General features: G+C 40.6%; 1 protein-coding gene across 1 annotated transcript; it reads right to left on the bottom strand.

Annotated features, from left to right (window-relative positions):
* Positions 1 to 432: 432 nt before the first annotated feature.
* On the bottom strand, positions 433 to 23,615 carry LOC134449736 (meprin A subunit beta-like). Its single transcript, XM_063199844.1, has 8 exons — positions 23,516 to 23,615; positions 8,192 to 8,315; positions 7,921 to 8,096; positions 7,434 to 7,652; positions 5,136 to 5,291; positions 3,101 to 3,319; positions 1,616 to 2,065; positions 433 to 440 (listed from the first exon to the last, which is right to left on the bottom strand). The coding sequence occupies exons 1-8, from the start codon at positions 23,613 to 23,615 to the stop codon at positions 433 to 435; spliced, it is 1,452 nt and encodes a 483-aa protein (XP_063055914.1).
* Between the last annotated feature and the right edge of the window lie 638 nt (positions 23,616 to 24,253).

The raw sequence follows: 24,253 nt of genomic DNA, 5'->3' as shown, positions 1-24,253 counted from the left end.
CTTTTGAGACGTGTTGGATTTATCAAATTAGAAATGAGTACATATGTCCCCAAAACAATATTTTTTCTCGGTTTTAACACTTAATATGTTGTCTTTTCACTATTCTCCATCTAATGAATAGATTGAATGTTTTGAAAATGATAGCATTTTGATTTTATTCACTGTTTACCAAACGTCCCAACTTCATCGGAGTTGGGGTTTGTATCTGTATTGAGAAGAGGAACACATACAGTAGCTACAAATGTTGATTTAGTATGATGAGCAGTGAGATATTTTTTGAGTTTTCCCTAATAATAAAAAAACCCTACGCTAATCTTCATCATTCTGGACTAACCCTGCTTTGGCTGCATACTGTATGCTTTGTGTTTCCCTATGGTGCTCCTTATGTCTTTGTTTGTAGGTCACTGAATAAAAGTATCCTGTACATGTAATCTAAACTTCTGAAGGACACATACACATTTTATAACTTACAGAGACAGAGACTCATATGTGCTCCGTTGTAAGCCAAGAGGTTAGAATCTCCCTCTTAGTTTCTAAGGCCCTCATCATTTCGTGGATTGGCTTTGACAGGCTACCGTATTCTCAAAGGTATAGCCTACCATCCCTGGAAAGTGAATGACGACTTCATCGGCCAATCAAAAATATTTTTTAAAATAATAAAAAACTTAAAATGCTCTGTTCCACCTTATTACGCAAAATAATTTTGTAGTGTTGTAATCCAAATTTCTTTCTTTTTTCCCATTTACATCAAAACAGTTGGAATTTAGTACCTTCTAAATTACATTTCAATGTTCAAAACTTGGTGATAAGCTCTTTGTCTCAGTAACTGGAATGCTGCGTTTAACATTGAAGTCAATGGCAGGGCATTGCATGGGAGTTATGGAAGCCCAGATATCCTTGATTCTTTGCTCTCAGCTGTTTTTGTTTGTTTGGTCTGGTGGCCCACACTTCACTCTTCAATATACCTGTAGATTTCCATGCCACGTTTAGGTGCTTTGGTGGTATCGACATTCTAACTCACCAGACATAAAACCCCATTGAAAATGAATGGGATGTTATGTCTGGTGAGTTAGAATGTCATCACCTCCAAAGCACCTAAACGTGGCATGGAAATCTACGGGTATATTGACGAGTGAAGTGTGAGTCACCAGACCAAACGAACAAAAACAGCCGAGAGCAAAGCATCAAAGATATCTGGGCTTCCATAACTCCCATGCAATGCCCTGCCATTGACTTCAATGTTAAATGCAGTATTCCAGTTACAGCTTATAACCAAGTTTTGAACATTTAAATGTAATTTAGAAGGTACCAAATGCCAACTGAAAGAAATTTGGATTACAACACTACAAAACTGTTTTGCGTAATAATTTGGAACAGAGCATTTTAAGTTTTGTATTATTTTAAAAAATACCGTTATCATTGGAAGGTTCATTCAAAAACGTTTTAATTGTACTCTAATGGCTGATGACTTGAAAATTATGACGACTGTCATTTCTATCTGACTATTTGGGAAAACGGCAAAAAATGTCATTTGCGTAATAATGCGGTGTATAATCAGGACAATAGATTAAAATTAGGCCTACTCTTAAAGCATTTTTAAGATTTGCAAACTAACCAAAGTTCAACCGTGATGCATTTGAAGTGATGCTCTTTTGTTTCGACATGCGCCTCTGCATGTGTGGATTTTGGTCCAACACTGTAATTGTCACCTGTCTCTGGTGACAAGGCCACTTCAATCGAGCATCATGGACACCAGAGACCAAGCGGACAAAGACAAAAAGGTAATCTTGAGGAAATACTAATGATAGTTTATATCGATAGCCTTCATGGGAATAATACGCTGGGCTGGCGAGTACAGTTACATTCCTGCTGGCTTTTAACAGCCTTTCAAAGTCCCTCCCGTGCCATGTGTGATGGGGACATTCAGTCTCTGAGAGGTTGATGTCGTCCACAGAGAAACCCCCGCTTGAAGACCCTGATCCCTTGCGGCCCTCAAACTCCACCTGGAAGGTCTTGGAGGCGTCCAGAGGAACATGGTGGAGCTGCCAGTAATCAGCTGGGGATCCTGGAAGACAATGTAACATGTAATTCTAAGCTTGAACGTTGAGACTAGTGTTGCCTCAATGCCAAAAATTATTCATCTGCTCATGAAGAGAGGGAGTGTATGATTCGAATGTCTGAAGATCTTCATTCATCCAGGTTATGTTAGGAGGCAAGGGCATTGTTGCGCTAGATGTTTAGAAAAATAAGCAGGTGTGTGGACCCATTCAAGGCGAGAGCAGGTCCGCACATTGAAAAAGACACAAAAGTCAAGCAAAAGGAGTTTTTATTGTATTTTTCTTAGAGCACAGTAGAGTAGACGTTTCAGCTTTCTGCCATCAGCAGTGCTCTGTGTGCTCTGTGCTCCAGATTATGTTAAGAAATGAAATTGTAAGCAACTGATCTTTTTGGAGCTTTTGATTATTTTGATTATTTTGTCATGAGCCCTCTTGGCTGTGGACTACATAGTCACCTTCAGTTGGCAGAGATCATAAGGCCAGAACTGACAGAGCATGTTCATAATAAATCATTTTCAATATCAAAGAAGTTAAATGGCTTACAACTTAGCATTTGGATAAAATGGAAATTAAGATAGCCTACTTGATCAGACAAGGTATATTGAAAATCTTTGACTTAAAGGGACAGTTTGGTCAATTTCAACATGCATTTGTATTGCTCACGCTACCCTTGACTTGTCAGTACCTGGTGATGCCACATTTTTCGGCTCAGCCCTTTCCGAGATATGAGCAATTCTAATGGGGGCAGCGTTTGTTTACATTTTTAAAAAATGAAACATAGGCCAACTCCAAATATTTTCCCAGAAGGTACTGCTGTTTGCTAGTTGTCTGCTGATGTTTTATAACCTTTTGGATGTTTTTGGGAATAAATTAAAATGTTTTTTTGAAATGTAAACAAAGAGCTGCCCCCATTACAATGACCAGGATCTCGGAAACGGCTGAAGAAAAAAAAAAAAAATCTCAGTCACTGACAAGTCCAGGGTAGTGTGAGCATTACAACTGCATGTTGAAATTGACCAAACTGTCCCTTTAATGTAATATACCTTTTATCTGTCCTATGAGTCTTCGGGTTCCCTTGATGTCGTCATCATTATCAAACTCTCTTATCCAGATGTTGAGCTGGTCAGACTCACTCCCAGTATTGTAGTAGAAGAACTCAAGACACTGAACCTTGCAGCTTCTCTTGGGAGTCATCCTCCTGGTCGGAAATATGGCAGAGTTTCCCATTGTCCCTCGCTTGGTGCTGAAGTGCATGAAGAAACCTGTGCCTGGAAAGGTTGACACTGACAACTGCATTGATCTGTAGTTTACAGTAGAAATGGCAATGCTCAAACATTTGCTTATTCTTGAATTGCATTGTTGTCAACTGTTGAGAAGTGGCAGAGTTGGCCAAAACATCTATTTCTGGAGGTCAGGGCCGGTTCTGGCTTATTTGGCGCCCTAGGCGAGTTTGAGTTCTGGCGCCCCCCCCCTTTTGTTTTTTTATACCTTACAGAACACAAAAGTAATACCGGTAGTAAGCTTAACTAAATAGCACCAAGAACAATAACTGTTTTGCATCAAATGGATTTCTGGTTCTTTTGGACAGTCGACCAACACATCAGATTGAGTCGCATGAAAGTACCTTCACTGTGTGGTGTCTTGGATGTAATGGTGGTGGTGCCCCCAACCCCAGATGAGAGGGAGGTTATCAATGTGTTTGAATTGTAAAATGGAATTGAAATGCCAGGAGAGTGGTACAGTACATTTGCATGTCAAATGCATGTGTAGACAATAGGCCTACCAAGGAAGTCTGCATTGATAGCCTATCTACACTACCTACAGCATCACAAAGCATGGCAGCATAACAATTTTAATAAGCTACACATTTGTGCTGTCTATGATTCCAAACCAATTTCATTTCTGTACTGGAAATAGTGGTGCATTTGTGAGTAGGAGAATGAGAAGGGGGCTATCTATGTGTTTGAACCGGAGGGACAGGGTGAGAGAAAGGGAGAAAAGCTGTCACGCTTTTGAATTTCATAATATACAAAATATAGTAAATAGCCTCACTTGTCTGCAATACTACATCACTCAGCATGAAAACATGCTGTGCATGGTTCTTACATGGTTAATGTAGGCCTATATGTCATTCTGGTCTGGAAACAATGTTTTTTTTTTAAGCTTACAACAAGCAGGTAATTCATTCAAGTGGATGGAAGGAGATATGGCAGCTAAACTTGTTTTAAACATGGCACCAGTCTTACTTTACATTACTGGTCAGCAAGTATTATGATGTCAGGTGGGTGTTAGTGAGTAGGCTACTAACAGCTACTTTACTGGATTTCATTGCTTGGCATACTTGGCTAATGTTAGCATGCTAACTAGCGATTTCTCAGATCAAAAGCAAAGCTCTTTTTCCCTCTAATTCCAAACAGTAGCCTCATAACTATTAGGCTTTACATTACCACAAACGGTTGCTGATTAAACCACATACTTCCAAAACACCCTCTGCAACTCCTGCATCATGCAATGACTGGTTTAATGAGAACATAACAATTCTCCACCCAGCAGAGCAGCATTGCTGTTCGCGCTTGCCCTCTGTCTCTCGAATGAGTCTCCAAATTCAAAATAGATCGCAGGCTGTCACTCGTCCCGCCCCCTTTCTCAGGACTGTCTGTTTATTGGTTCACAGACTTCCCAGAGACAGCGATATTACTGAAAGCGATATTACTATTGGCTGAGGGGCGCTTGGCAGTGAGGAACGCTTTCGCCACGCTTTGTTGATTGCGACTTCATAAAAAAAACCTCCATATCGCAAAATTACGCATCGGAGAGCGCCATTTCGGCGCTCCTTCTTCACATTGCGCTCTAGGCGACCGCCTAGCTGGCCTATGCTTATAACCGGCCCTGCTGGAGGTCTTTGCTGTGCTGAAGTCCTGAGTTTACATTAGATTTTTTTTGTCATTAAGATGTTTGTAACTCAATCTTAACTTTAGGCTCAATGTCTTCCAGATGCTGTTAACAGATACTGAAATCACATTGTTGAGCTTGTTTCTTTGGAGCAGAAAACATGTTAATTAAGTGATTAACTCTCACCCTGTTTGTCAGTGCCTAGTTGAGTGTGGTCAGATTGGGGACCTCCATGAGTTCTTCTCACTCTCACCCATTCAGCTGTACCCCTGGAGCAGACCGTCATCCCACACATTCCCTCATCGTCAAAGCTGCAGTGCTCCACAAAGGAGATGGAATCAGCTGTAAGCACAAAACGGTGAACCATGACCACAATTCTACATAGTAGAATCATCACAGTTGCACACATCAGATTACTCCTACTTATTATTTTTATGGCTCCTATAGTTCACTGACTTGGCCTTCTTCGGGCCACCTTGTGTCACTAAATTTTGTTGCGGCTACAGCATATATATCAATGGACAAAACATCTGTGCCGTGACGTCTCGCAAGGACTTCAGTAGGGCCAAATTAAGCCAATTTCGAGGCGCAGGGGCTAACAAGAACCTGTTGTCTTGCTGGTGGTTTTATCCACATGCTCGCACGCTGTATTGTCAGTGACAGCATTTAGAAGAACATACTACTGTATCATGTCACTCGGAATTCTTTGGCATGCTCCCTAAATAACGCTGCATTAGGCTAATTCGAGATTGTGTAACGACTTTATATGCATGGAGACAGCAATGCATTCTGGATGAAAATTAACTTGAAAATGAAAATGAAAATGAAATTTCAGTCATGTTGCGACGACGAGATGACATGTCACATGGTATCAAACTATCGCGGGATCAATGCGACTATAGACGGATCGTGCAACTCCCGCAGTTGCTTATCACCATTGATGCTCCTCTGCATACCGACTCCGAGGGGATGAACCCCTGGACTGGTTGGCCAACAGTTCACTCACGTGTCTGCGTTGTCTCACACCCCTACACAAGTTTGCACTGCACCCCAATTCAGCATCTCCCCACCTGTCCCCCACACCTCACACACGTGATGTGCTAGTAGATCAAACTGGTGCAAGCTCATTGTCTTGTGCACTTTTGTGGTCGACTTTAAATGCACAGTGTTTAATACCACCCGCTGATGTACTTCGTCAACGTTGATTGACAGCTACTAAGTCGAGCGCGCCTAGCATGTTGCAAAGTGTTAGCCTCCGCTTACAAGGCGGGTTTCGCGATCTGAGGCAGTCTCTGATTGTTTGGAAGCTGCTGTCACTCACGCTCTCCTGTGGTTGGAGTGATAACACACACTCACGTGAGATTGGAGTGATAACAATACAACTTATTTTACAGACAAGAGTCTGATATACAGTACTCACGTTAAGATATGTTCTCCCAGAAGGGAGTCGGTAGTTGATTAACTCCCTATATACACAGACTCCGCTTCACATCGTGGCCGCATCACCATTATATTATCCGCATGCCGTGTCGTCAATTATCCCTCACTTATTATATGGTTGTGACGTCATCGGTCGAATGCTCCATTCATTTCAACGGGGCTCCCCAACGTTCGCACTTCTGTTATTTTTCGATAACGGACGGGTTGGTCTATAACAGGCCGCTGTCAATGGCAACAAGACTTTTCACTGCTAAAGCGACTTTTCAACAAGACTCTAATCAGCTGCTGTGATAGACAACACCTGTTGTCCTGGCTAGTGGCTACCTAGCTGTTGCCTACTAGTGTTCCACAAGGGCACTGTTTTGTTTTGCGCAGCAACAATCTTAAAGGGACAGTTTGGTCAATTTCAACATGCAGTTGTATTGCTCACGCTACCCTTGACTTGTCAGTACCTGGTGATGCCACATTTTTCGGCTCAGCCCTTTCCGAGATATGGGCAATTCTAATGGGGGCAGCGTTTGTTTACATTTTTTTAAAATGAAACATAGGCCAACTCCAAATATTTTCCCAAAAGGTACTGCTGTTTGTTAGTTGTCTGCTGATGTTTTATAACCTTTTGGATGTTTTTGGGAATAAATAAAAATGTTTTTTTGAAATGTAAACAAAGAGCTGCCCCCATTACAATGACCAGGATCTCGGAAACGGCTGAAGAAGAAGAAAAAAAAACTCAGGCACTGACAAGTCCAGGGTAGTGTGAGCATTACAACTGCATGTTGAAATTGACCAAACTGTCCCTTTAACATTAAATAGGCCTAAATGTCCCCGCCATGTGTGAATCATTTAAGTACATCCATATAATGAGCGGGTTAACTTTCGGCGAGTCGGTCGCTTTGTGGAATAGCTGCACTTCAGAGAGAACAAGACCCCTCCGCTCCGCGTCGGGGTCTAAAGATTCTCTCTGTCGTGCTGCTATTCCACGGTAGCGACCTTCTCGCCGAACGTTAACCCTTACTTATTCACCACACCAACCAAATTGATACATACTACATCCGTAGAACTTGTTGAGTTCTTCTACATCATAATGGCTCATGTCACGTCGTTGACCAATCACATCTTGATACTGTGGCAGTTTTGTGATGATTGTAGGTCCATTGCCATCGGCCAATCCATCCTTGGGGTAGTGCATGATGGACGAGTAGTCGTATGGTGTGCCCATGGTGCTGTTCGTATCATTGGTCCTGATTTCAAAATTATGCTCCTCACCTAAAGAGGTTAACAGTAGCCTTGCATTAAGTTAGAGTTAACACAACATTTAAACAATACTTTACCGTGCCCGTATGGTGTACTATTACAGTATGCACTATTGCAAGTCCTGTGGCCCCATAATACACACGCTGTTCCATTTTGTTCAATCAGTTCATTAATATCGATTAATCAAGTGTGGCATTGTTACTCAATTTATGAACTTCAGTGTACAATATTCTATTATCCTCATATGTTTAATTTTAAAAAGGAGGATAAAAATAAAAACCTGATTCAATGTTTTTCCAGTTAATTGTAATATAATCATCCCGGTCATATCTGGACTGCTCATGCCAGAAACCCAGAGCATGCAAGAGTTCATGTTCCACTGTACCAACAGTATCACAGTCAGAGCCAATGGACAAATCCTGTTTCCACTCCTCTTTTCCTACATGAGACCAAAACCTACAACAAATTAAAAAAGCTTGTGTTTATATCAAACATTCCATTTGTGAGTACTGCAATTGTTTGCAAATCAGTCTATTACAAGACAGTCCAACCTTAGGTCCTTCTTGATCGCAATGTGTTGCTCATTTTTCCCCTGCAGTTTGGGCCTGAAGTCAATGCATGTTTTCAGTCGGAACTGCTCGAAGGCTCTCAAAATCACTCCTCTTGCATTCATATCTGCACAAACACAAGATCCAGATATGTTTTGAATTAATGGAAGAAAAAAGATGGGTAACTTATTGCATGCATGGGAGAAGGCGCGAGGTAGACCAACATAAAATATTCAAGTTATGTTCTTACCAAGGCTAGAGTGAAAGTCATAAGGTACAGGTAGGGTCCAGCGGGAATTTGCACCACGAACGGACCTTCTTCTTCTGGTCTAAAGAGAGAAGACACTCATGCATGGGTAGATATACAAATCTTTCTCTCTCTCTCTCTCTCTCTCTCTCTCTCTCTCTCTCTCTCTCTCTCTCTCTCTCTCTCTCTCTCTCTCTCTCTCTCTCTCTCTCTCTCTCTCTCTCCCCTCTCTCTCTCTCACACACACACACACACACACACACACACACACACACACACACACACACACACACACACACACACACACACACACACACACACACACACACACACACACACACAAGCAAAAACACGAAAAAAACACGGTCCGTCACCTTGGCAGACGCCTGCAAGCAAGTTAAATACAAAAAGATAATATAAGAATAAGAACATTCAACTTTTGCAAAAGTTACAACAGTAATATTCTCTGTTCAGATATTGTGTAAGCACATTGCATCATCTAAAAAACTGTTATTTGCATCCTGGATTCAGCAATCCAGTGCCACATATTCCAAATGATCTGAGTTTACCTCTCCAACTGCTATTTAGAATATGTGCCACTGGATTGTGGCCTCTGGTTGTCATTTACTGATAAATAAATTGACTGTTTCATTTTTAGAAATATTGTCCATGATATAAATTACATGCAAATAATACCACATTCAGAAAATATATTGCAATGGGACCTCACCATCTTGATGTCACCTTCAAATACAGTGTAGGTCCAAACCTACAGACATGGAAATATAGAGCTATGAGGCAGTGTCTTTTTCTGTCATTCTGTGCTGTTAGTTACTGTAGTTTACAAACATTCACCTTCATTTATCACTGTGATGTCATCATCATCTGGGAAAGTACATAATTTGAGCATATTGTAACCAAAAGAAGGTGTAGGACATTTTCAGTTGGGAAAGTTTTGCAGTAAGCCACTGTGGGGGAACCTATACGCTCAAGTTCAAGTAATTTTATTTGTCACATACATGGTATTGTAGTGAAATGATGATGGGTTCTGCATCGTAAGAATTAAAAAGTAAAGTAAAAAAGGAAATCAGAGGTGAGAAATAAGTTAAAGAAAAACAAAGAAAATGATTATTTAAAAAAGTCTCTGTTCAGCAGTCGCACTGCCTGGGGGTAAAAACTTTTCCTCATTCTTTCTGTACTGGCCTGAATGATTCTGAGTCGTCTGCAGGACTTAAGTAGGGTCAACATGTAAGAGTTTGGGTGTGAGACATCCTGCATAATTTTCCTAGCCCTGGCTCCCACCCTCTTAGTGTAAAGACCCAAGAGTCCTGGAAGGTTGGCTTTGATAGTGCACGCACCACTCTCTGTAGGTCCTTCTGTTGTTGTTGTGTGCAGCTTCCAAACCAGGCCGTAAAACAGCCTGTTAACACACTTTCCACCGCTGATGAATAGAAGGTGGTCAGGATGGGAGTGGAGACCTTAAACTTCCTCAGTAGGCGGAGAAAGTACAGGTGTTGAGTGTGTAGTGACCAGGAGAGGTCCTTAGTCAGGTGTACTCCCAGGTACTTGTAATTTGAGACCCTCTCCACAGGCTACCCACTGATGGTAAGTGGCGTGTATGCCCTGCTCTGCACCTTCCTGAAGACCACTACAATTTCCTTCGTCTTGCTGACGTTCAGGGCCAGGTTGTTGGACTGGCACCACAGTGCTATGTCATCCACCTCATTCAGGTAGGCTGTCTCGTTGTTGTTTGAGATGAGACCCAGCACCACGGTGTCGTCAGCGAATTTTAAGATGTAATTTGAGCTGCTGGTGGTTGTACAGTCATGCGTGTAGATGTTATAGAGCAGTGGGCTCAAAACACAACCCTGGGGCGAGCCAATGTTGAGGGTCAGCTGGCTTGAAGTGACACCTCCACCTATTCTGACCACTTGAGGGCGATCAGTGAGAAAGTTGCACAACTGTGTGTTGAGTCCCAGCCCCCTCATCTTGTCAGCCAGGCGCAGGGGGATTATGGTGTTGAATGCTGAACTGTAATCTATGAACAGCATTCTAACATAATTCCCCCTCCCCTCATCCAGGTGGGACAGTGTGGTATGTAGAAGGCTTGAGATGGCATCGTCCCTGCTTCTGTTTGCTCTATAGGCAAATTGGTGAGGATTGAAAGCACTGGGCAGGATGTGACATATGTGTTTTTTCACAAGCCTCTCAAAGCACTTCATAACCGCTGATGTAAGGGCCACTGGGCGATATTCATACAAGCCTGCTGGCTTGCTGTTCTTGGGCACAGGAACTATGATTGAGTGTTTAAAACAAGATGGGACAATGGCTTGGGCAAGTGACAAATTAAAGATCTCAGCATATACGGGGACTAGTTGATCAGCACAGGATTTCAGAACCCTGCCAGAAATATGATCAGGGCCTGTTGCCTTTCTTCCATTTACGCCTTTGAACACTCCCCTCACATCACTCTCACTGATAATGAAAGGAGGAGTCCCGGTTCCACTAGACTCTTGAGTGACAGCCACCATGGGGTTTAGTAGAGAAGATTAGTAACATAATCGTTCACTTTGGTATAAAAGCATGAAATTTGGCTCAGGTACTCTTTAAGGGTCACTTTTTGGAAAAAAAAAGTGCTGGCCACGCAAAAATTCAATATGGCTGCCATTTTTCAAGATGGCCGCCACTGCTACAGAATGGTTAGTGTAAAACCCAGTAACTTTGGTTTAAAAACATGAAATTTGGCTGAAATACTCTATAAGGGTCACTTTTTTAGTAAAAAGCACTGGCCACGCAAAAAAATCAATATGGCGGCCATTTTTAAGATGGCCGCCTTCCCTACTAATGGTTAGTGTAAAAGCCACTTCCTTTGGTATACAAACATGGAATTTGGCTGAAATACTCTCTAAGGGTCACTTTTTAGAAAAAAAAGCGCTGGCCGCGCAAAAAATCAATATGGCGGCCGTTTTTCAAGATGGCCGCCATTGCTACTAAACGGTTCGTTTAAAAACCATTTACTTTGGTACAAAAACATGAAATTTGGCTGAAATACTCTGTAAGGGCCACTTTTTAGACAAAAAAATCTGGCCACACTAAAAGTAAATATGACAGCCATTTTTCAAGATGGCCGCCTCTGCGACTAATGGTTGGTGTAAAAGCTTTTTACTTTGGTATAAAGACATGAAATGTGGCTGAAATACTCTCTACGGGTCACTTTTTAGGAAAAAAGCACTGGCCAAGTGAAAATTCGATGTGGTGGCAGTTTTTCAAGATGGCCGCCATTGCTACTAAATAGTTAGTGTGAAAACCATTTACTTTTACATAAAAACATGAAATTTGGCTGAAATGCTGTCTGACGGGCACTGCTTTGAAGAAGACCCTGGCCACCCAAAAATTCAATAGGGCAGTCAAGATGGAGGCCATTGCTACTAAGTGCTTTATGCAAACCTGTGTTTTGTTTGGTATAAAAACATGAAAGTTGCCAAATGTTTGTTTTGTTAAAAGGCACAGTGGCCATACAGAAATTCAATATGGCAGCAATTTGTCAAGATTGGCACCAATGTCCTTGACCATACACCACTGGCCTTGTTGGATTACGAAAGACTGGACCACATGAACATTGTCGATTGCCAGCTGGTGTACTGTTGCTATAAAATGTACATTTCCCATCGTCAGGGCTGGATTAACCCACAGGCTAGTTATGGCTGCAGTATAGGGGCCCCCACTTGCCAGGGGGATCCCGTTGGCTAAAGGGGGGTGGGGAGTGTGGAGGACAGAATTGTGACAAGAGGCCATTTTGAGATTTGTCTCCATATATGTTATTTTTAATTTCTAGCTTGGAATTATGACACTGGCCATGAAGTTTTGCCGCAACATTTCCTGTCAAACTGTAGCCTAGAGGCCCCAGTCCATCTTAATCCAGCCCTGCCCATCGTGCTTTGCAACATGACTGACCACAGTGTCCTTGCAAAGATATCAGCAACCCAATGTGTCACCCCATTTGATCCCAGCCAACATGCTCCTTGTGCGCCTGAGTAGTCCTTGGGCCTACTCAGATTCAAACTTGAGGATTCACCTATCCCTGAGCATTGGAAGAGACGTGTTACCAAGAGAGTCAACAGTGTCCCACAGGTATTTGCCACAGATGAGCTCACGTATGGCCACACCACTGTAATAAAGCACCACATTCAACTGCAGGATGAATCCTCATCCCCAATCCACTGAATGTTTTTTGGTCTCATGTGGGTACTGTTACTGAGAACTTTATAAAGTTTTCAGTGATGACAAAGATGTTTCTTGTGTCACAACTGTCTGGTTCCAGAGACAAACAAGTAGTCCATGCAGATGAGCTCCAGTGGGTATGTGGTGGTAATGCTCTACATTGGTGCAGCTCTCTGAAGAACAAATTTCCATCTGAAACAGCACTCACACCTCAAGCACTTCTCTTCGATGTCATTGGCCATGCCAGGCCATAAAAACTGGGCACGGGCAAGGTATAGGGCACATTCTGCATCTACGTAGATGCCCAACCTCATCATTCACACCCTCTAGTGCTCTCTTCCAGAACTGTTTGGGTAGCACCAGCTGATACACATGCCTGCCGTGATCGACCCTCTCGCGGTACAGCACACCATCTCTCTGCTTCAGCTTATGTCACAGGTTCTGAATGGACTGCTGTGTGACTGGACTTAGTCACTCTCCCTACAAGGCCAACAACTTAACAGAAGTGTGGGCCATCTGCTAGAGCTTCTGCCAATCTGACAATATCATCCATGGCAGAACATCCTGACCAAAAGAATCGGGGACTGATGATGCATCAATGGCAAGTAACTCAGCTACTGTATAACTGCCTGAGCAAAGGTCATTCATGGAGACAACACAGTGACATCGGCATTCAGCAGAGAGCACTTCACAACAGATGGATGGCCCAGCCACATTGATGAGGCTAGATTTGATATGTTTGCCCAAAAGCAACCAAAGGTCAGCCAGAAGCAGAGAGTCCTGCTGACTGAGGGCGGAAAAAGCTTGGTAAACAATAGGAGGTCTTCTGGACTGCAAATCTAACAATTGCAGAACGTTGTGAATAACTACAAAGTGTGGCTGCAGAAGATGCACATGTTTTAAATTGTGTTTCAGTTGCACAGAACTTTGCAGCTGTAAATGTGAATAGATGTGATTCTAAACCATGATTTACTGTATATGTACCAACAGCATTAGCAATGGCAGCCATCTTGAAAAATGGATACCATATTGATTTTTTGTGTAGTCAGGGCCTTCTTCCAATACAGTGGCCCACAGAGAGTATTTCTGCCAAAACAAATGTTTTAATACCAAAGTAAACAACTTTTACACCAACTACTGAGTAGCAATGGAAGCCATCTTGAAAAATGGCCGCCATATTGAATTGTTGGATGGCCAATGCCTTTTTCCAAAACAGTGGCCCTCAAACAGTATTTCAGCCAAATTTCATGTTTTTATACCAAAGTAAATGTTTTTTACACTAACTGTTTAGTAGCAATGGCGGCCATCTTGAAAAACGGCTGCCATATTGAAATTTCGCATGGCCAGTGCTTCTTTTCTAAAAAGTGACCCTTAGAGAGTATTTCATTAAAATTTCATGTTTGTATACCAAAGTAAGTGACTTTACACTAACCAGTAGTAGAAAAGGCGTCCATCTTGAAAAATGGCCGCCATATAGTTTTTTTTTTGCGTGGCCACTGCTTTTTACTAAGAGAGTATTTCAGCCAAATTTCATGTTTTTAAACCAAAGATAATGGGTTTTACACTAACCATTCAGTAGCAGTGGCGGCCATCTTGAAAAATGGCCGCCATATTGAATTTTAGCGTGGCCAGCGCTATTTTCCCAAAAAGTGACCCTTAGAGAGTATCTGTGCCAAATTTCATGCTTTTATACCAAAGTGAACGATTCTCTTGAAAAAGGCCTTTAATCTGCTCTACTAGTTGGCAAGGTCGAAATGTGCATAAAATGTGTTTAACTCATCAGCAAAGGAGAGCTCAGTGCTATCTTGGAAGAACCGCAAGGCCACCAGAGAACTTTTACGCAGTAAAAAGGGGATGTCTTTAACAGTTGAAAATAATACAATTTCATTTGGTCCCACTCAAACAATATTTGGCCTCATTTGAAAATAGTGCAATAGTGCCCACTCAAAATAGTGCAAATTTCACTCTATTGTCAGTGTAACACTGTCAGAGTCAGTCCTACTCATTATTGTGTGAATATCAATATCTCTCTGTAGAATATTACACTAGCCACCTACAGAAGAGATTGCTTTTTTACTCTACTGGAGCGATTTGACTCCCTACACTGTTTAAGGCTACTCTATCTGAAGTCATGGATAAGCGGTTAGGATGTCAGGCTTGTAACCCAAAGTCTAAGGTCTTCCTAATGGCCCCTGGTGGGTTGTACAGCCCTATTGAGAGACACTACTTTAGGGAGTTCTTCCGTTTTTCACTGTGAAGGAACCCCTTTGCTTTGCCTACAATTTACAATGCATGTACTGTATATGTAGGCCTACCGTACGGTACACATACATTTTACCCGTGCATGGACCTAAACAAAAAAAGGTTCTGGTTAATTTTCAATAACTGCTCATTATAAACAGCCAACAAATTAGGCCTATGTAGAAGAATGCAGTTAACAATATAACAATGGGTTCATTCTATTTTTTTTAACAGAGATTCTGTATGTTTGGAATATCAATTACCTTCCAAAGTACTAGCAAAACAGTGTGTGTGTGTGTGTGTGTGTGTGTGTGTGTGTGTGTGTGTGTGTGTGTGTGTGTGTGTGTGTGTGTGTGTGTGTGTGTGTGTGTGTGTGTCACCCTTTCTCCAAAGACCTTCATCAGTTCTGACCTGACGTTTAAGGAATCAGAAGCTACTTCTGTATTACTGTTGGTGGATCCATACCACTGTTTCTCACATGCGTAACAAACCATTATTAACGTCAAGGCATAACCTCAATGGTAGGCCTACATAGTCTATGGCATAGACTCTATGCTGTACAATACAGAAACGAGTGATCAGCTCACATATAGCCTACCCATTTAGCTAGGCTAATGAATGGCCCAACACATGAGGTGTTTCTGGGCAGTCATGGATGCATACGTAGGCTACATGCTTTGGAGTGCTGTGTCACAATGACAAAGGGAGTTGGAGTTTCCCAGTTGGGCTTTCACTTTCACTTAAACTGTCAGGCCATATGTGCTAAGAACTGCATGGATTTTTTAATAAAGATGTGCTGAAGTGACAATCTTGAAAGTCGCTTACCGACAAAAAAAAAATGGATGCACCAATAAGTGTGTCACCACGCCTCATTAATCATCAGTTCATAGAATAATAATAATAATACTTTTGGTTACACCCAATACACCCAAGGTTACTTCACAGGGTATCGTGTAGGAAAGTGTGAGTGTGTGAGAGCGTCAGTGCGTGAGAGTGTGTGTGCGTGCATGCAGGGCTCTAAATTAACACCAGCCAACTGGCCAAATGCTGGTAAAATTTCAGTTTGTCTGGTAGAAAACACCAACTTACCAGCCACTTAGACCCATTTGTGAGTGTGTGTTTGGCTGGTAAGATTAAGATCTACTGGCCATTTAGGCTAGTGATGAAAAAAGTTAATTTAGAGCCCTGCGTGCATGTAAGTCATGTATGCCTTCCAGAGGCAAATGGAGCATTGGATCTTTAGGGGTGCTCAGCCCCCAGTGCTGACAGTAGTTCCTGACATGAACGGCAAGCGCTCCATGTCCATTTCAGATTTGAGATTTTGTAAAATGGCCTTCCATTTAAAATAAGAGCTAATCCAATGAAGTACTACCAACAGGCAAATAAATGAAGTTTTACTGACATGCTACAAACCCCAACTCCGATGAAGTTGGGACGTTTGGTAAACAGTGAATAAAATTAAAATGCTATAATTTTCAAAACATTCAATCTATTCATTAGATGGAGAATAGTGAAAAGACAACATATTAAGTGTTAAAACCGAGAAAAAATATTGTTTTGTGGGACATATGTACTCATTTCTATTTTGATAAATCCAACACGTCTCAAAAGAGTTGGGACAGGGACAATAAATGGCAGCAAATGTCGAGGAAGACTAAAAACAAAACAAAAGACAACACTTGACAGTTAAATACATTAACCGATGAGATTATTTTATATAAAAAACAGTGTTAATTCCTATCTTGGACATGATTTCACCAGCTTAAATGGTGGGTGTATTCCTTGTCATGTTTTGCAATGCTTTCCTTTCTGTAGTGCTTATAGTGTGACAGGTCTTTACCAAAAACCCACCATTTTATCACCTGCTGGTCCTTATGATGGAGCCAAACTGTTAAAACATAGTAGAGAATGCAATTTGACCTTACTATGTGGCAGTAATCGAAGATCTCCCTTCAAAATATAATGCATGAGTGGCTTTTCATGCTGTTTAAAACCCATTTATACCATTCAGCACTGTATTTAACTCTACAGATGAGTGAGAACATCTTAACCAATGCACTACTGCACCCGCATGCCATCATGGAGGCTGACTTTTGAAGCTAGCACTAACACAAGTTGGATGGTCCATTTTCACTGTAGCACAGGATGTGCAATGCTCTATTATTGTCAAAAAGAATGGACTTCTACAACTTCTGCTGACTTCTGTAAGCAAAGGACAGTTTCCCATGTCTTCTGGGTCTCTTTCAAGTGAGCTCAGGTGCTTAGGAGAATGTTACACCCCTGTATCATTTTCATGCATTAAGCATTCTTAATATGGTAAATTTTCAATAGCTCTTAATTCCTGGAGTGCTAGAGTGAGACTACAGCCAATATATATTTCATGATGTCATGAACCTATACAATGATTTTATTAACAAAAATATGTCTGATATACAGTAAATCGTGCTAAATCAAAGGGAATTCAAAAATGTATGTAATAACTATGGTAATTATTCCCTTTGCATCTTTAATTCTGAGTGACTCAGCCTCTCTGTGATGATCTTATACCTGGACACCTATATTGTCCGTCAGTACAATTCATTTTGAAATGTTCTTCTTTGTTGTTTTATCTTATTTGGATGTTTACTAAATTTCACTGATCCCCGTCCCAACTCTTTTGAGACGTGTTGGATTTATCAAATTAGAAATGAGTACATATGTCCCCCAAAACAATATTTTTCTCGGTTTTAACACTTAATATGTTGTCTTTTCACTATTCTCTATCTAATGAATAGATTGAATGTTTTGAAAATGATAGCATTTTGATTTTATTCACTGTTTACCAAACGTCCCAACTTCATCGGAGTTGGGGTTTGTAGAGGAAATGAGTATTAACAATGTTTCACTCTCCCTTTGACATCACAGTCACTTATTCAATGACAATGACTGACAATAAAAGGGTGAGTTAATACATTTTTACACCACAGCTCCACGACCCACCCAGGACCCCTCTGCGAAACCACTTTTGGACCCTGACCCACCAGTTAACAAGCACTGGTGTATCTGATAGTCTGTGTTGAGCACGTTAGCTTACTTTGAAAAAGTAACTAAGTTATTGCTACAATAAGTACCTGAGTTAGTTACAAACTAACAAATGTCAGGGACTTTGAATTTGACCATACCATAGTTTAACAGGATAGCCATCATTGTTCTGTGATCATAGACGGTATATGACTATCTATAGCTGAAAAAAAATGTGGTTGTAGTGCCTCAGATGTTTCCTAAAATGCTATCAACATTGTCCTATTTGATCCACCATACTTTGCCATGAGACTGAGAAACTACATTGAAAAGAAAGAAGCACTGAATGTTACCAATAAGTTGAACATAACATAATTCTGAAGTTGTTGGGGGTGAGGAGTTTTGTTATCATGATCTCAACCTGGAACTGTTTGGAATCCTGTTACTCCTAAATATAAAGTTTTGATTATGCATAAAAAAAATCTCTGGTAAGAAACCTGGGCACTCATGGCCTCATTTATCAAGTGTTCTTAGGCACAGATCCGTGCGTAAAGCGTGCGTGCCATCATTCCGGATCAAAGTGTGGGATTTATGAACATGTACTTGAAAGTAGAAATGTGCCTAAATCTACGAACACCTTGGACCATGCGTGTGAGTGGAAGAAACATGAAATTACAAATGATATTGACTGTGCCGTATACAGTTTGCTTTGAATTGTAATGGAGTATGACAGTGTGCTATTTCACAGTGTTTACGTTCATGTGTGTCTCCTTTCACTTATTTTGAAACACTGTCCACCTGCAGCTGTCAAAAGCACCTCCACTTCTGCTGCAGAACTGTTCCTATCTCTGCACTTCCCGCCAGAGCTTCATGTGACACGTCAGTCTGCATTTGTCCAAAAGAGCAGTGCTTTCAAATTAAAATGCTATTTGAATGCCGTGCATTCCATGCGTTGACTGCTCCTACGCACACCGCTTAAAAAAATAACACAGCTCAACAGTCAAATCCATGTTTGGCTGGCTGCATTTGGGCAATATTATGTCATGCTCTGTGAGCGTGTGAAGCACATGTAGTCACTCTGGGGTCAGCTCTATGTTCCCACAGCCCAGTGGTCCCACAGCTTATTCCTGCTGCTCCATACCGTATCCCCACATTTTTAAGAAATTATTCAAATAGGTCCTATGTTCCACAACTCTATGTTCCCACATTTCCAAGTGAACTGAGAATGTGCCTTTCTCCCCACCAAACATAGGGCCTAAATTAATAAATTCCTAGAAATATGGGAACATGGAGCAGCAGGAATATGCTGTGGGACCAATGGGCTGTGGGACTAATGGGCTGTGGGACAGACACACTCCCGTTGCTCTACTAACTTTGTACATGAGCCTTGAGCACAGGACCTAGCAATATACCTAGCCTACAGAGACCGAGTTTATCTTTGGACAAAGAGTGAAATACAGTATATCAAGCCCCCAAAAGTACTCCACTGACAACCGCATTTGCTTCCATCCACTTTTAATGCTGCTAAACTTAGCCAATAGCTTTCAAAATGATACGACTTACACAAAGAACAACAGAAACCAAACTGACAGAGTAAAGTCATAATATACAGGACAACTTTTTGAGCAATATGGCTGGGCAACGATACAATAAGATTTAGTTTGGACTGTTTATCACTGTTACACTTTTAAAGGACTTGGATCAGTCACAGAATGATGTGAATATAATGATGTGAATATACAAAGTAAAATCAACCTAGGTATATTAGTAATAATAATTTTTGCATAATTATACGGACCTACTGTATACGGTATGCATAAATGAATCCAACGTGACCAATAGAAGGTCGTAGCTGCTAACCAATAGCGCAGCTCTTTTACTTTGAGTCACGTGTCTTTTTTGTACAATAAGATCAAGGCTGGTCCTTAATTTTTCGTACGAACCCCCACATTTTTTAAAAAGCTGTGTTTCTTCACATGTTTCATGCCGACGGCCTCGGAACAAAACATTGATACTTCTGCATGAATAATCTTTATCTATCATCTTAAACAGCATATTTGTAGCCCAGCACATATCATGACTGAGATCAGAAGATATTTACTCGCTACCACGTTGTTAGATGGTCAGCTTAGGTCCCGTGAAACGCGGAACTAAGGGGCGGGACTTTCGAGCCCTATTGCCTTTCATGTGGTAATCGTTGGGCCATTAACACCCTGCTGTGAGACCTGTCCGCGGCTCGCGATTCGCTTCCGGGTGAGTTAAGTGTCATCAAAATTGATAGTTTTGATTCTCACAAGCGCTCAAAATCAGACGAAAGTCAGGCAAGTCCGTGGACGATTAGGGACGAGTTCATTGTCACAAATCCCCCTTTTCGTGCTGTGACTTTTATAACTAATTCCATCAGAAGAAAAATGTTGTTCAACTTACCTCCTTGATGTTTCCTTCAAAGTGTCCTAGGCCTGTAAGTTGTGAATGAGTTGAACGTGTAAGTAAATTTACAAATGATAATGAAATTAATATGTACACAGTTATTTAATAAGTGCCCTCAATAGGGGCCTTCAAGTCCTCACCTTCAGTTATCTTTGTCATTTCATCTCCGTCTATTTCTGTGTAACAAGCAAATAGCACTATGATTAACAGTCTATATATCAAGTTATATGGAATTGTAATGTAAGTAAGATCAGTAAGTTTTTTTATTAATGTTTCTCAAGTAAATGAATTACTTCACATACCTGTGATGCTTGATTGAGGCTTAGAAATGAATAAATATGAATACAATTGTTAAATGCCGCCCTATTCTACCTCAAAACATTATTAAAACCATTGGTAATCTTAATTAACTAAAGTTAAATATACCTGTGGGATGCCTGACACATCAGTCAGGATCAACAACAAAAAAAGAAAATGCTGCATTACGCCTATAGATGCAAAATAAAACATTAATCTCAAATTGTGTCCTGACTGTTTGATATTGAAATGGTATAAATATTGTGAGGTGACATGATAACACTTACCACTTTGTACAGTATCTCTTCTTTTAATGAATGAATGGTTTGCATGAAGGGGTCGTCTTAGGTTAAATAGGCCTATGTCTAAACCACTTCCTGCACTACTGCATCCATCAGCACTTTTTATTTTGTTCCTTATTCAGTAGAATTATACATTTAAAATGAAACTGACATAGGCTACAGTCAGGGAGGGGCACAGTCTTTTTCAGGGGCAGTTTCCCAGTTAGGCCCTATTGGCTTTTTTTTGCTGATCTTTGCTATGCGATGAACCACTCTTACTCTGCTCATCACCAACCACAGCTGTGTGTGGGTGTGTGCGTGTGTGCGTGTGTGTGGGTGTGTGCGTGTGTGCGTGTGTGTGTGTGTGCGTGCGAGCGTGCGTGCGAGCATGCGTGCGAGCATGCGTGCGTGCGTGTGAGAGACAGAGATAGAGAGATCTGACTTTGGCTATTTGTTTGTTTATTTGTTTATTTGTTTATTTGTTGGATCCCCATTAGCTGTGGCAATGCCACAGCTATTCTTCCTGGGGTCCTTTTCTTCAATAAAATCAGTTCATAGTGTTAAAAAAAATTACATCTGAAGATCAAACAGAAAACAATACAATAACATATTACAATTACAATAGGCTATAAGCAAAATACATTCAAATCACACAATTTAATACAGCCTGCTAATAAATATAAATTTATCAATATAAACATCTACCCTTTTAAAAATAACTCTTTCCTAAAAATATCTTCACTTGTTTTTTAAAACTAGCTTTAGAACTTATTTGTGTGATAAAGGTTGGCATACAGTTCCATGCAGTGATCGCTCTGTATCCCACTGTTCTTTGTAGGGCATTGGTATTTGCACGGGGTACTACGAATGTCCCTGTCGTTGCAGACCTTGTATTATAAATATGGGAGTTAGACGTTTTACAGAATCTGTTATATTGTTTCAGAGGGGTTTTATTATTTAATATTGCCCATGTTGATGTCAATAAAGAGGCCATTAATTTATCCTCAACTTTTAGCCAGTGTAAAGAAGAGTGCATATGTGTAATGCTGGTATATTTTGAGCATTGTAGAATTAGTCTTGCTGCCTTGTTTTGCACTACCTGAAGTTTGGCTAGATGTGTTGTACACGCATTAGACCATATTATGTTACAATACTCCATCTGACTCAGAACCAAGGCATGTATTACACTTTTCATTAATTCTTGTGTGATAGCACTCCTACATCTTCTAACCAATGCCAGGGCACAACTCATTTTATTCACTATTTTATCTATTTGTTTTGACCATGTCAATCTGCTGTCCAAAATTACACCCAGTAGTTTTGTTTCCTTTACTTGTTCAATAGGTATTTTGTTTATAGAGAGCTGAATCACTGGGTCATTTTTTAAAGAATAGTTAGATCCAAATAAAATACTTTTTGTTTTAGCTATATTTAGGACAAGTTTGTTCTGTTTCACCCAAGCTTCCACTTTTTGTAACACATCATTTAATGCCTCTGTTAGACCTGATGTGGACTTGGCAGAAGCATACACGGTTGTATCATCTGCATACATTGCAACCTTTGCATCTTTTATATCAAATGGAAGGTCATTAGTGAAGATGGAAAACATTAACGGTCCCAAACAACTTCCTTGAGGTACCCCGCATTCCACCTCTACTCCATCAGAAAAACAACCATTAAAGTAGACTCTCTGAGACCTTTTGGTCAGATAGCTTTTTACCCAGTGAATTGCTGATGGTTTGAAACCATAACATTGTAGTTTAGAAAGAAGCAAGCCATGGTCAATTACATCAAAAGCTGCTGTGAAATCTAAAAGAACAGCGCCACAAATATTTTTGTTATCTATAGCTTGCAACCAATCATCCGTCATTTGAGTCAGAGCTGTACAGGTAGAGTGCCCTTTCCTGTAAGCATGTTGGAACTCTGTCATCAAGTTGTTTTCTGCAAAATAATGGTGTATTTGATTGAATACTATCTTTTCAAAAACTTTGGCAAGGGCAGGCAACAAACTTATAGGTCGACAATTAGATGCTGCAAAAGTTGCCTTTTTGTCCTTAGGTAGTGGAATTATTTTAGCCTCCTTCCACTCCTGCGGAAAAACACCTTTCTTGAGACTGGCATTGAAAATGTGACATATCGGAGCAGAAATGCAATTTACAGTCATTCTAAGTAGCTTACCATCTATGAAATCGTTGCCTGCCTGTTTGTCTTTACAGCATACTTGGATCATTCTACATACGGTGCTTTCCTCTACTTCACAAAACTCAAAGCCACTAGGTTTGCCTTTCATAAAATGCTTTATGTTCAGAATAGAGTTGCAATTACTGACTGGTAATTGGCTCTTTCTTATTGAACCCACTTTATTTATAAAATAATTGTTTAGATGATTGGCAATGTCTCTTGATTTAGTGATAAAATTCCCAGCATTCTCAATAAAAGTGGGTTGGGGAGATGCATTTTTTCCCAATATACTATTTAATGTACTCCATAGTTTTTCCCCATCATTATTGTATCTCATCAGCTGTGAAGCGAAATATTCCTTCTTTTTCCTCATATTTAGTTTAGAGACAAAATTCCTCAGTTTACAATAATTCCTTCTGTCAGACTCACTTTTTGTGTTGATTGATAGTTTCTTAGCCTGGTTCCTCCTGGACATGTATTTTTTCAACTCTTCATCGACCCAAGGTGCACCAAATGTTTTCACTGTCATTTTCCGGACAGGAGCATGAGAGTTAATTACTGTAACAAACTTGGACATGAACGTATTAAGTGCTACTTCTGGATCATTTTCTTTAAAAACATTGGACCAGTCTATCTTACTAGTATCATTCACAAAAGCCTCCTGAGAAAAGCTTTTATAAGATCTTGCCAAAATAACCTTAGGCATGACTTTTGGTATGTATCCTTTCCTTGCAATGGCCACAACATTGTGATCACTGCAGCCGATTGGAATTGATATTGCCTTGGAGTAAATATCCATTCTGTTTATGTAAATATGATCAATGCAAGATCTAGTCTCTACACCTCTACTATTAATACCTATCCTGGTCGGCTGATGCACTACCTGCTTCAGTCCACATATGTTGGCAATGTTAGTAAGCCTAAGTTTTAAAGAGCATTTAGATGATAACCAGTCTACATTCAAATCACCCGTTAAGATTACCTCTACATTCAAGTCACATACTTTGTCCAGCATGTTACTTAGAGCATCTATGTAGCTAATCTGTGCATTTGGTGGTCTGTAACAGCAGCCAACTAACATATCCTTCTGATGTGGTAAATGAACTTGCAACCACAACACCTCAACCTCCTCAGTCATTATGTCTTCCCTTACTTTCACCGGGATTT

Source organism: Engraulis encrasicolus, chromosome 5, assembly GCF_034702125.1.
Source record: "Engraulis encrasicolus isolate BLACKSEA-1 chromosome 5, IST_EnEncr_1.0, whole genome shotgun sequence".
In the NCBI taxonomy this organism is placed as follows: Eukaryota; Metazoa; Chordata; class Actinopteri; order Clupeiformes; family Engraulidae; genus Engraulis; species Engraulis encrasicolus.
This window is presented reverse-complemented; position numbering and strand designations above follow the sequence as displayed.

What these genes read in the sequence shown, in the direction of transcription:
- LOC134449736 (XM_063199844.1), bottom strand. Translation starts at nt 23,615, where the DNA reads ATGACAGTGAAAACATTTGGTGCACCTTGGGTCGATGAAGAGTTGAAA. An exon ending in ACTATCAATCAACACAAAAA is followed by an intron (nt 8,316 to 23,515) that starts GTGAGTCTGACA and finishes GTGTTTGTGCAG; the next exon opens with ATATGAATGCAAGAGGAGTG. An exon ending in CAACAAGTTCTACGGATGTA is followed by an intron (nt 5,292 to 7,433) that starts GTATGTATCAAT and finishes TTGTGCTTACAG; the next exon opens with CTGATTCCATCTCCTTTGTG.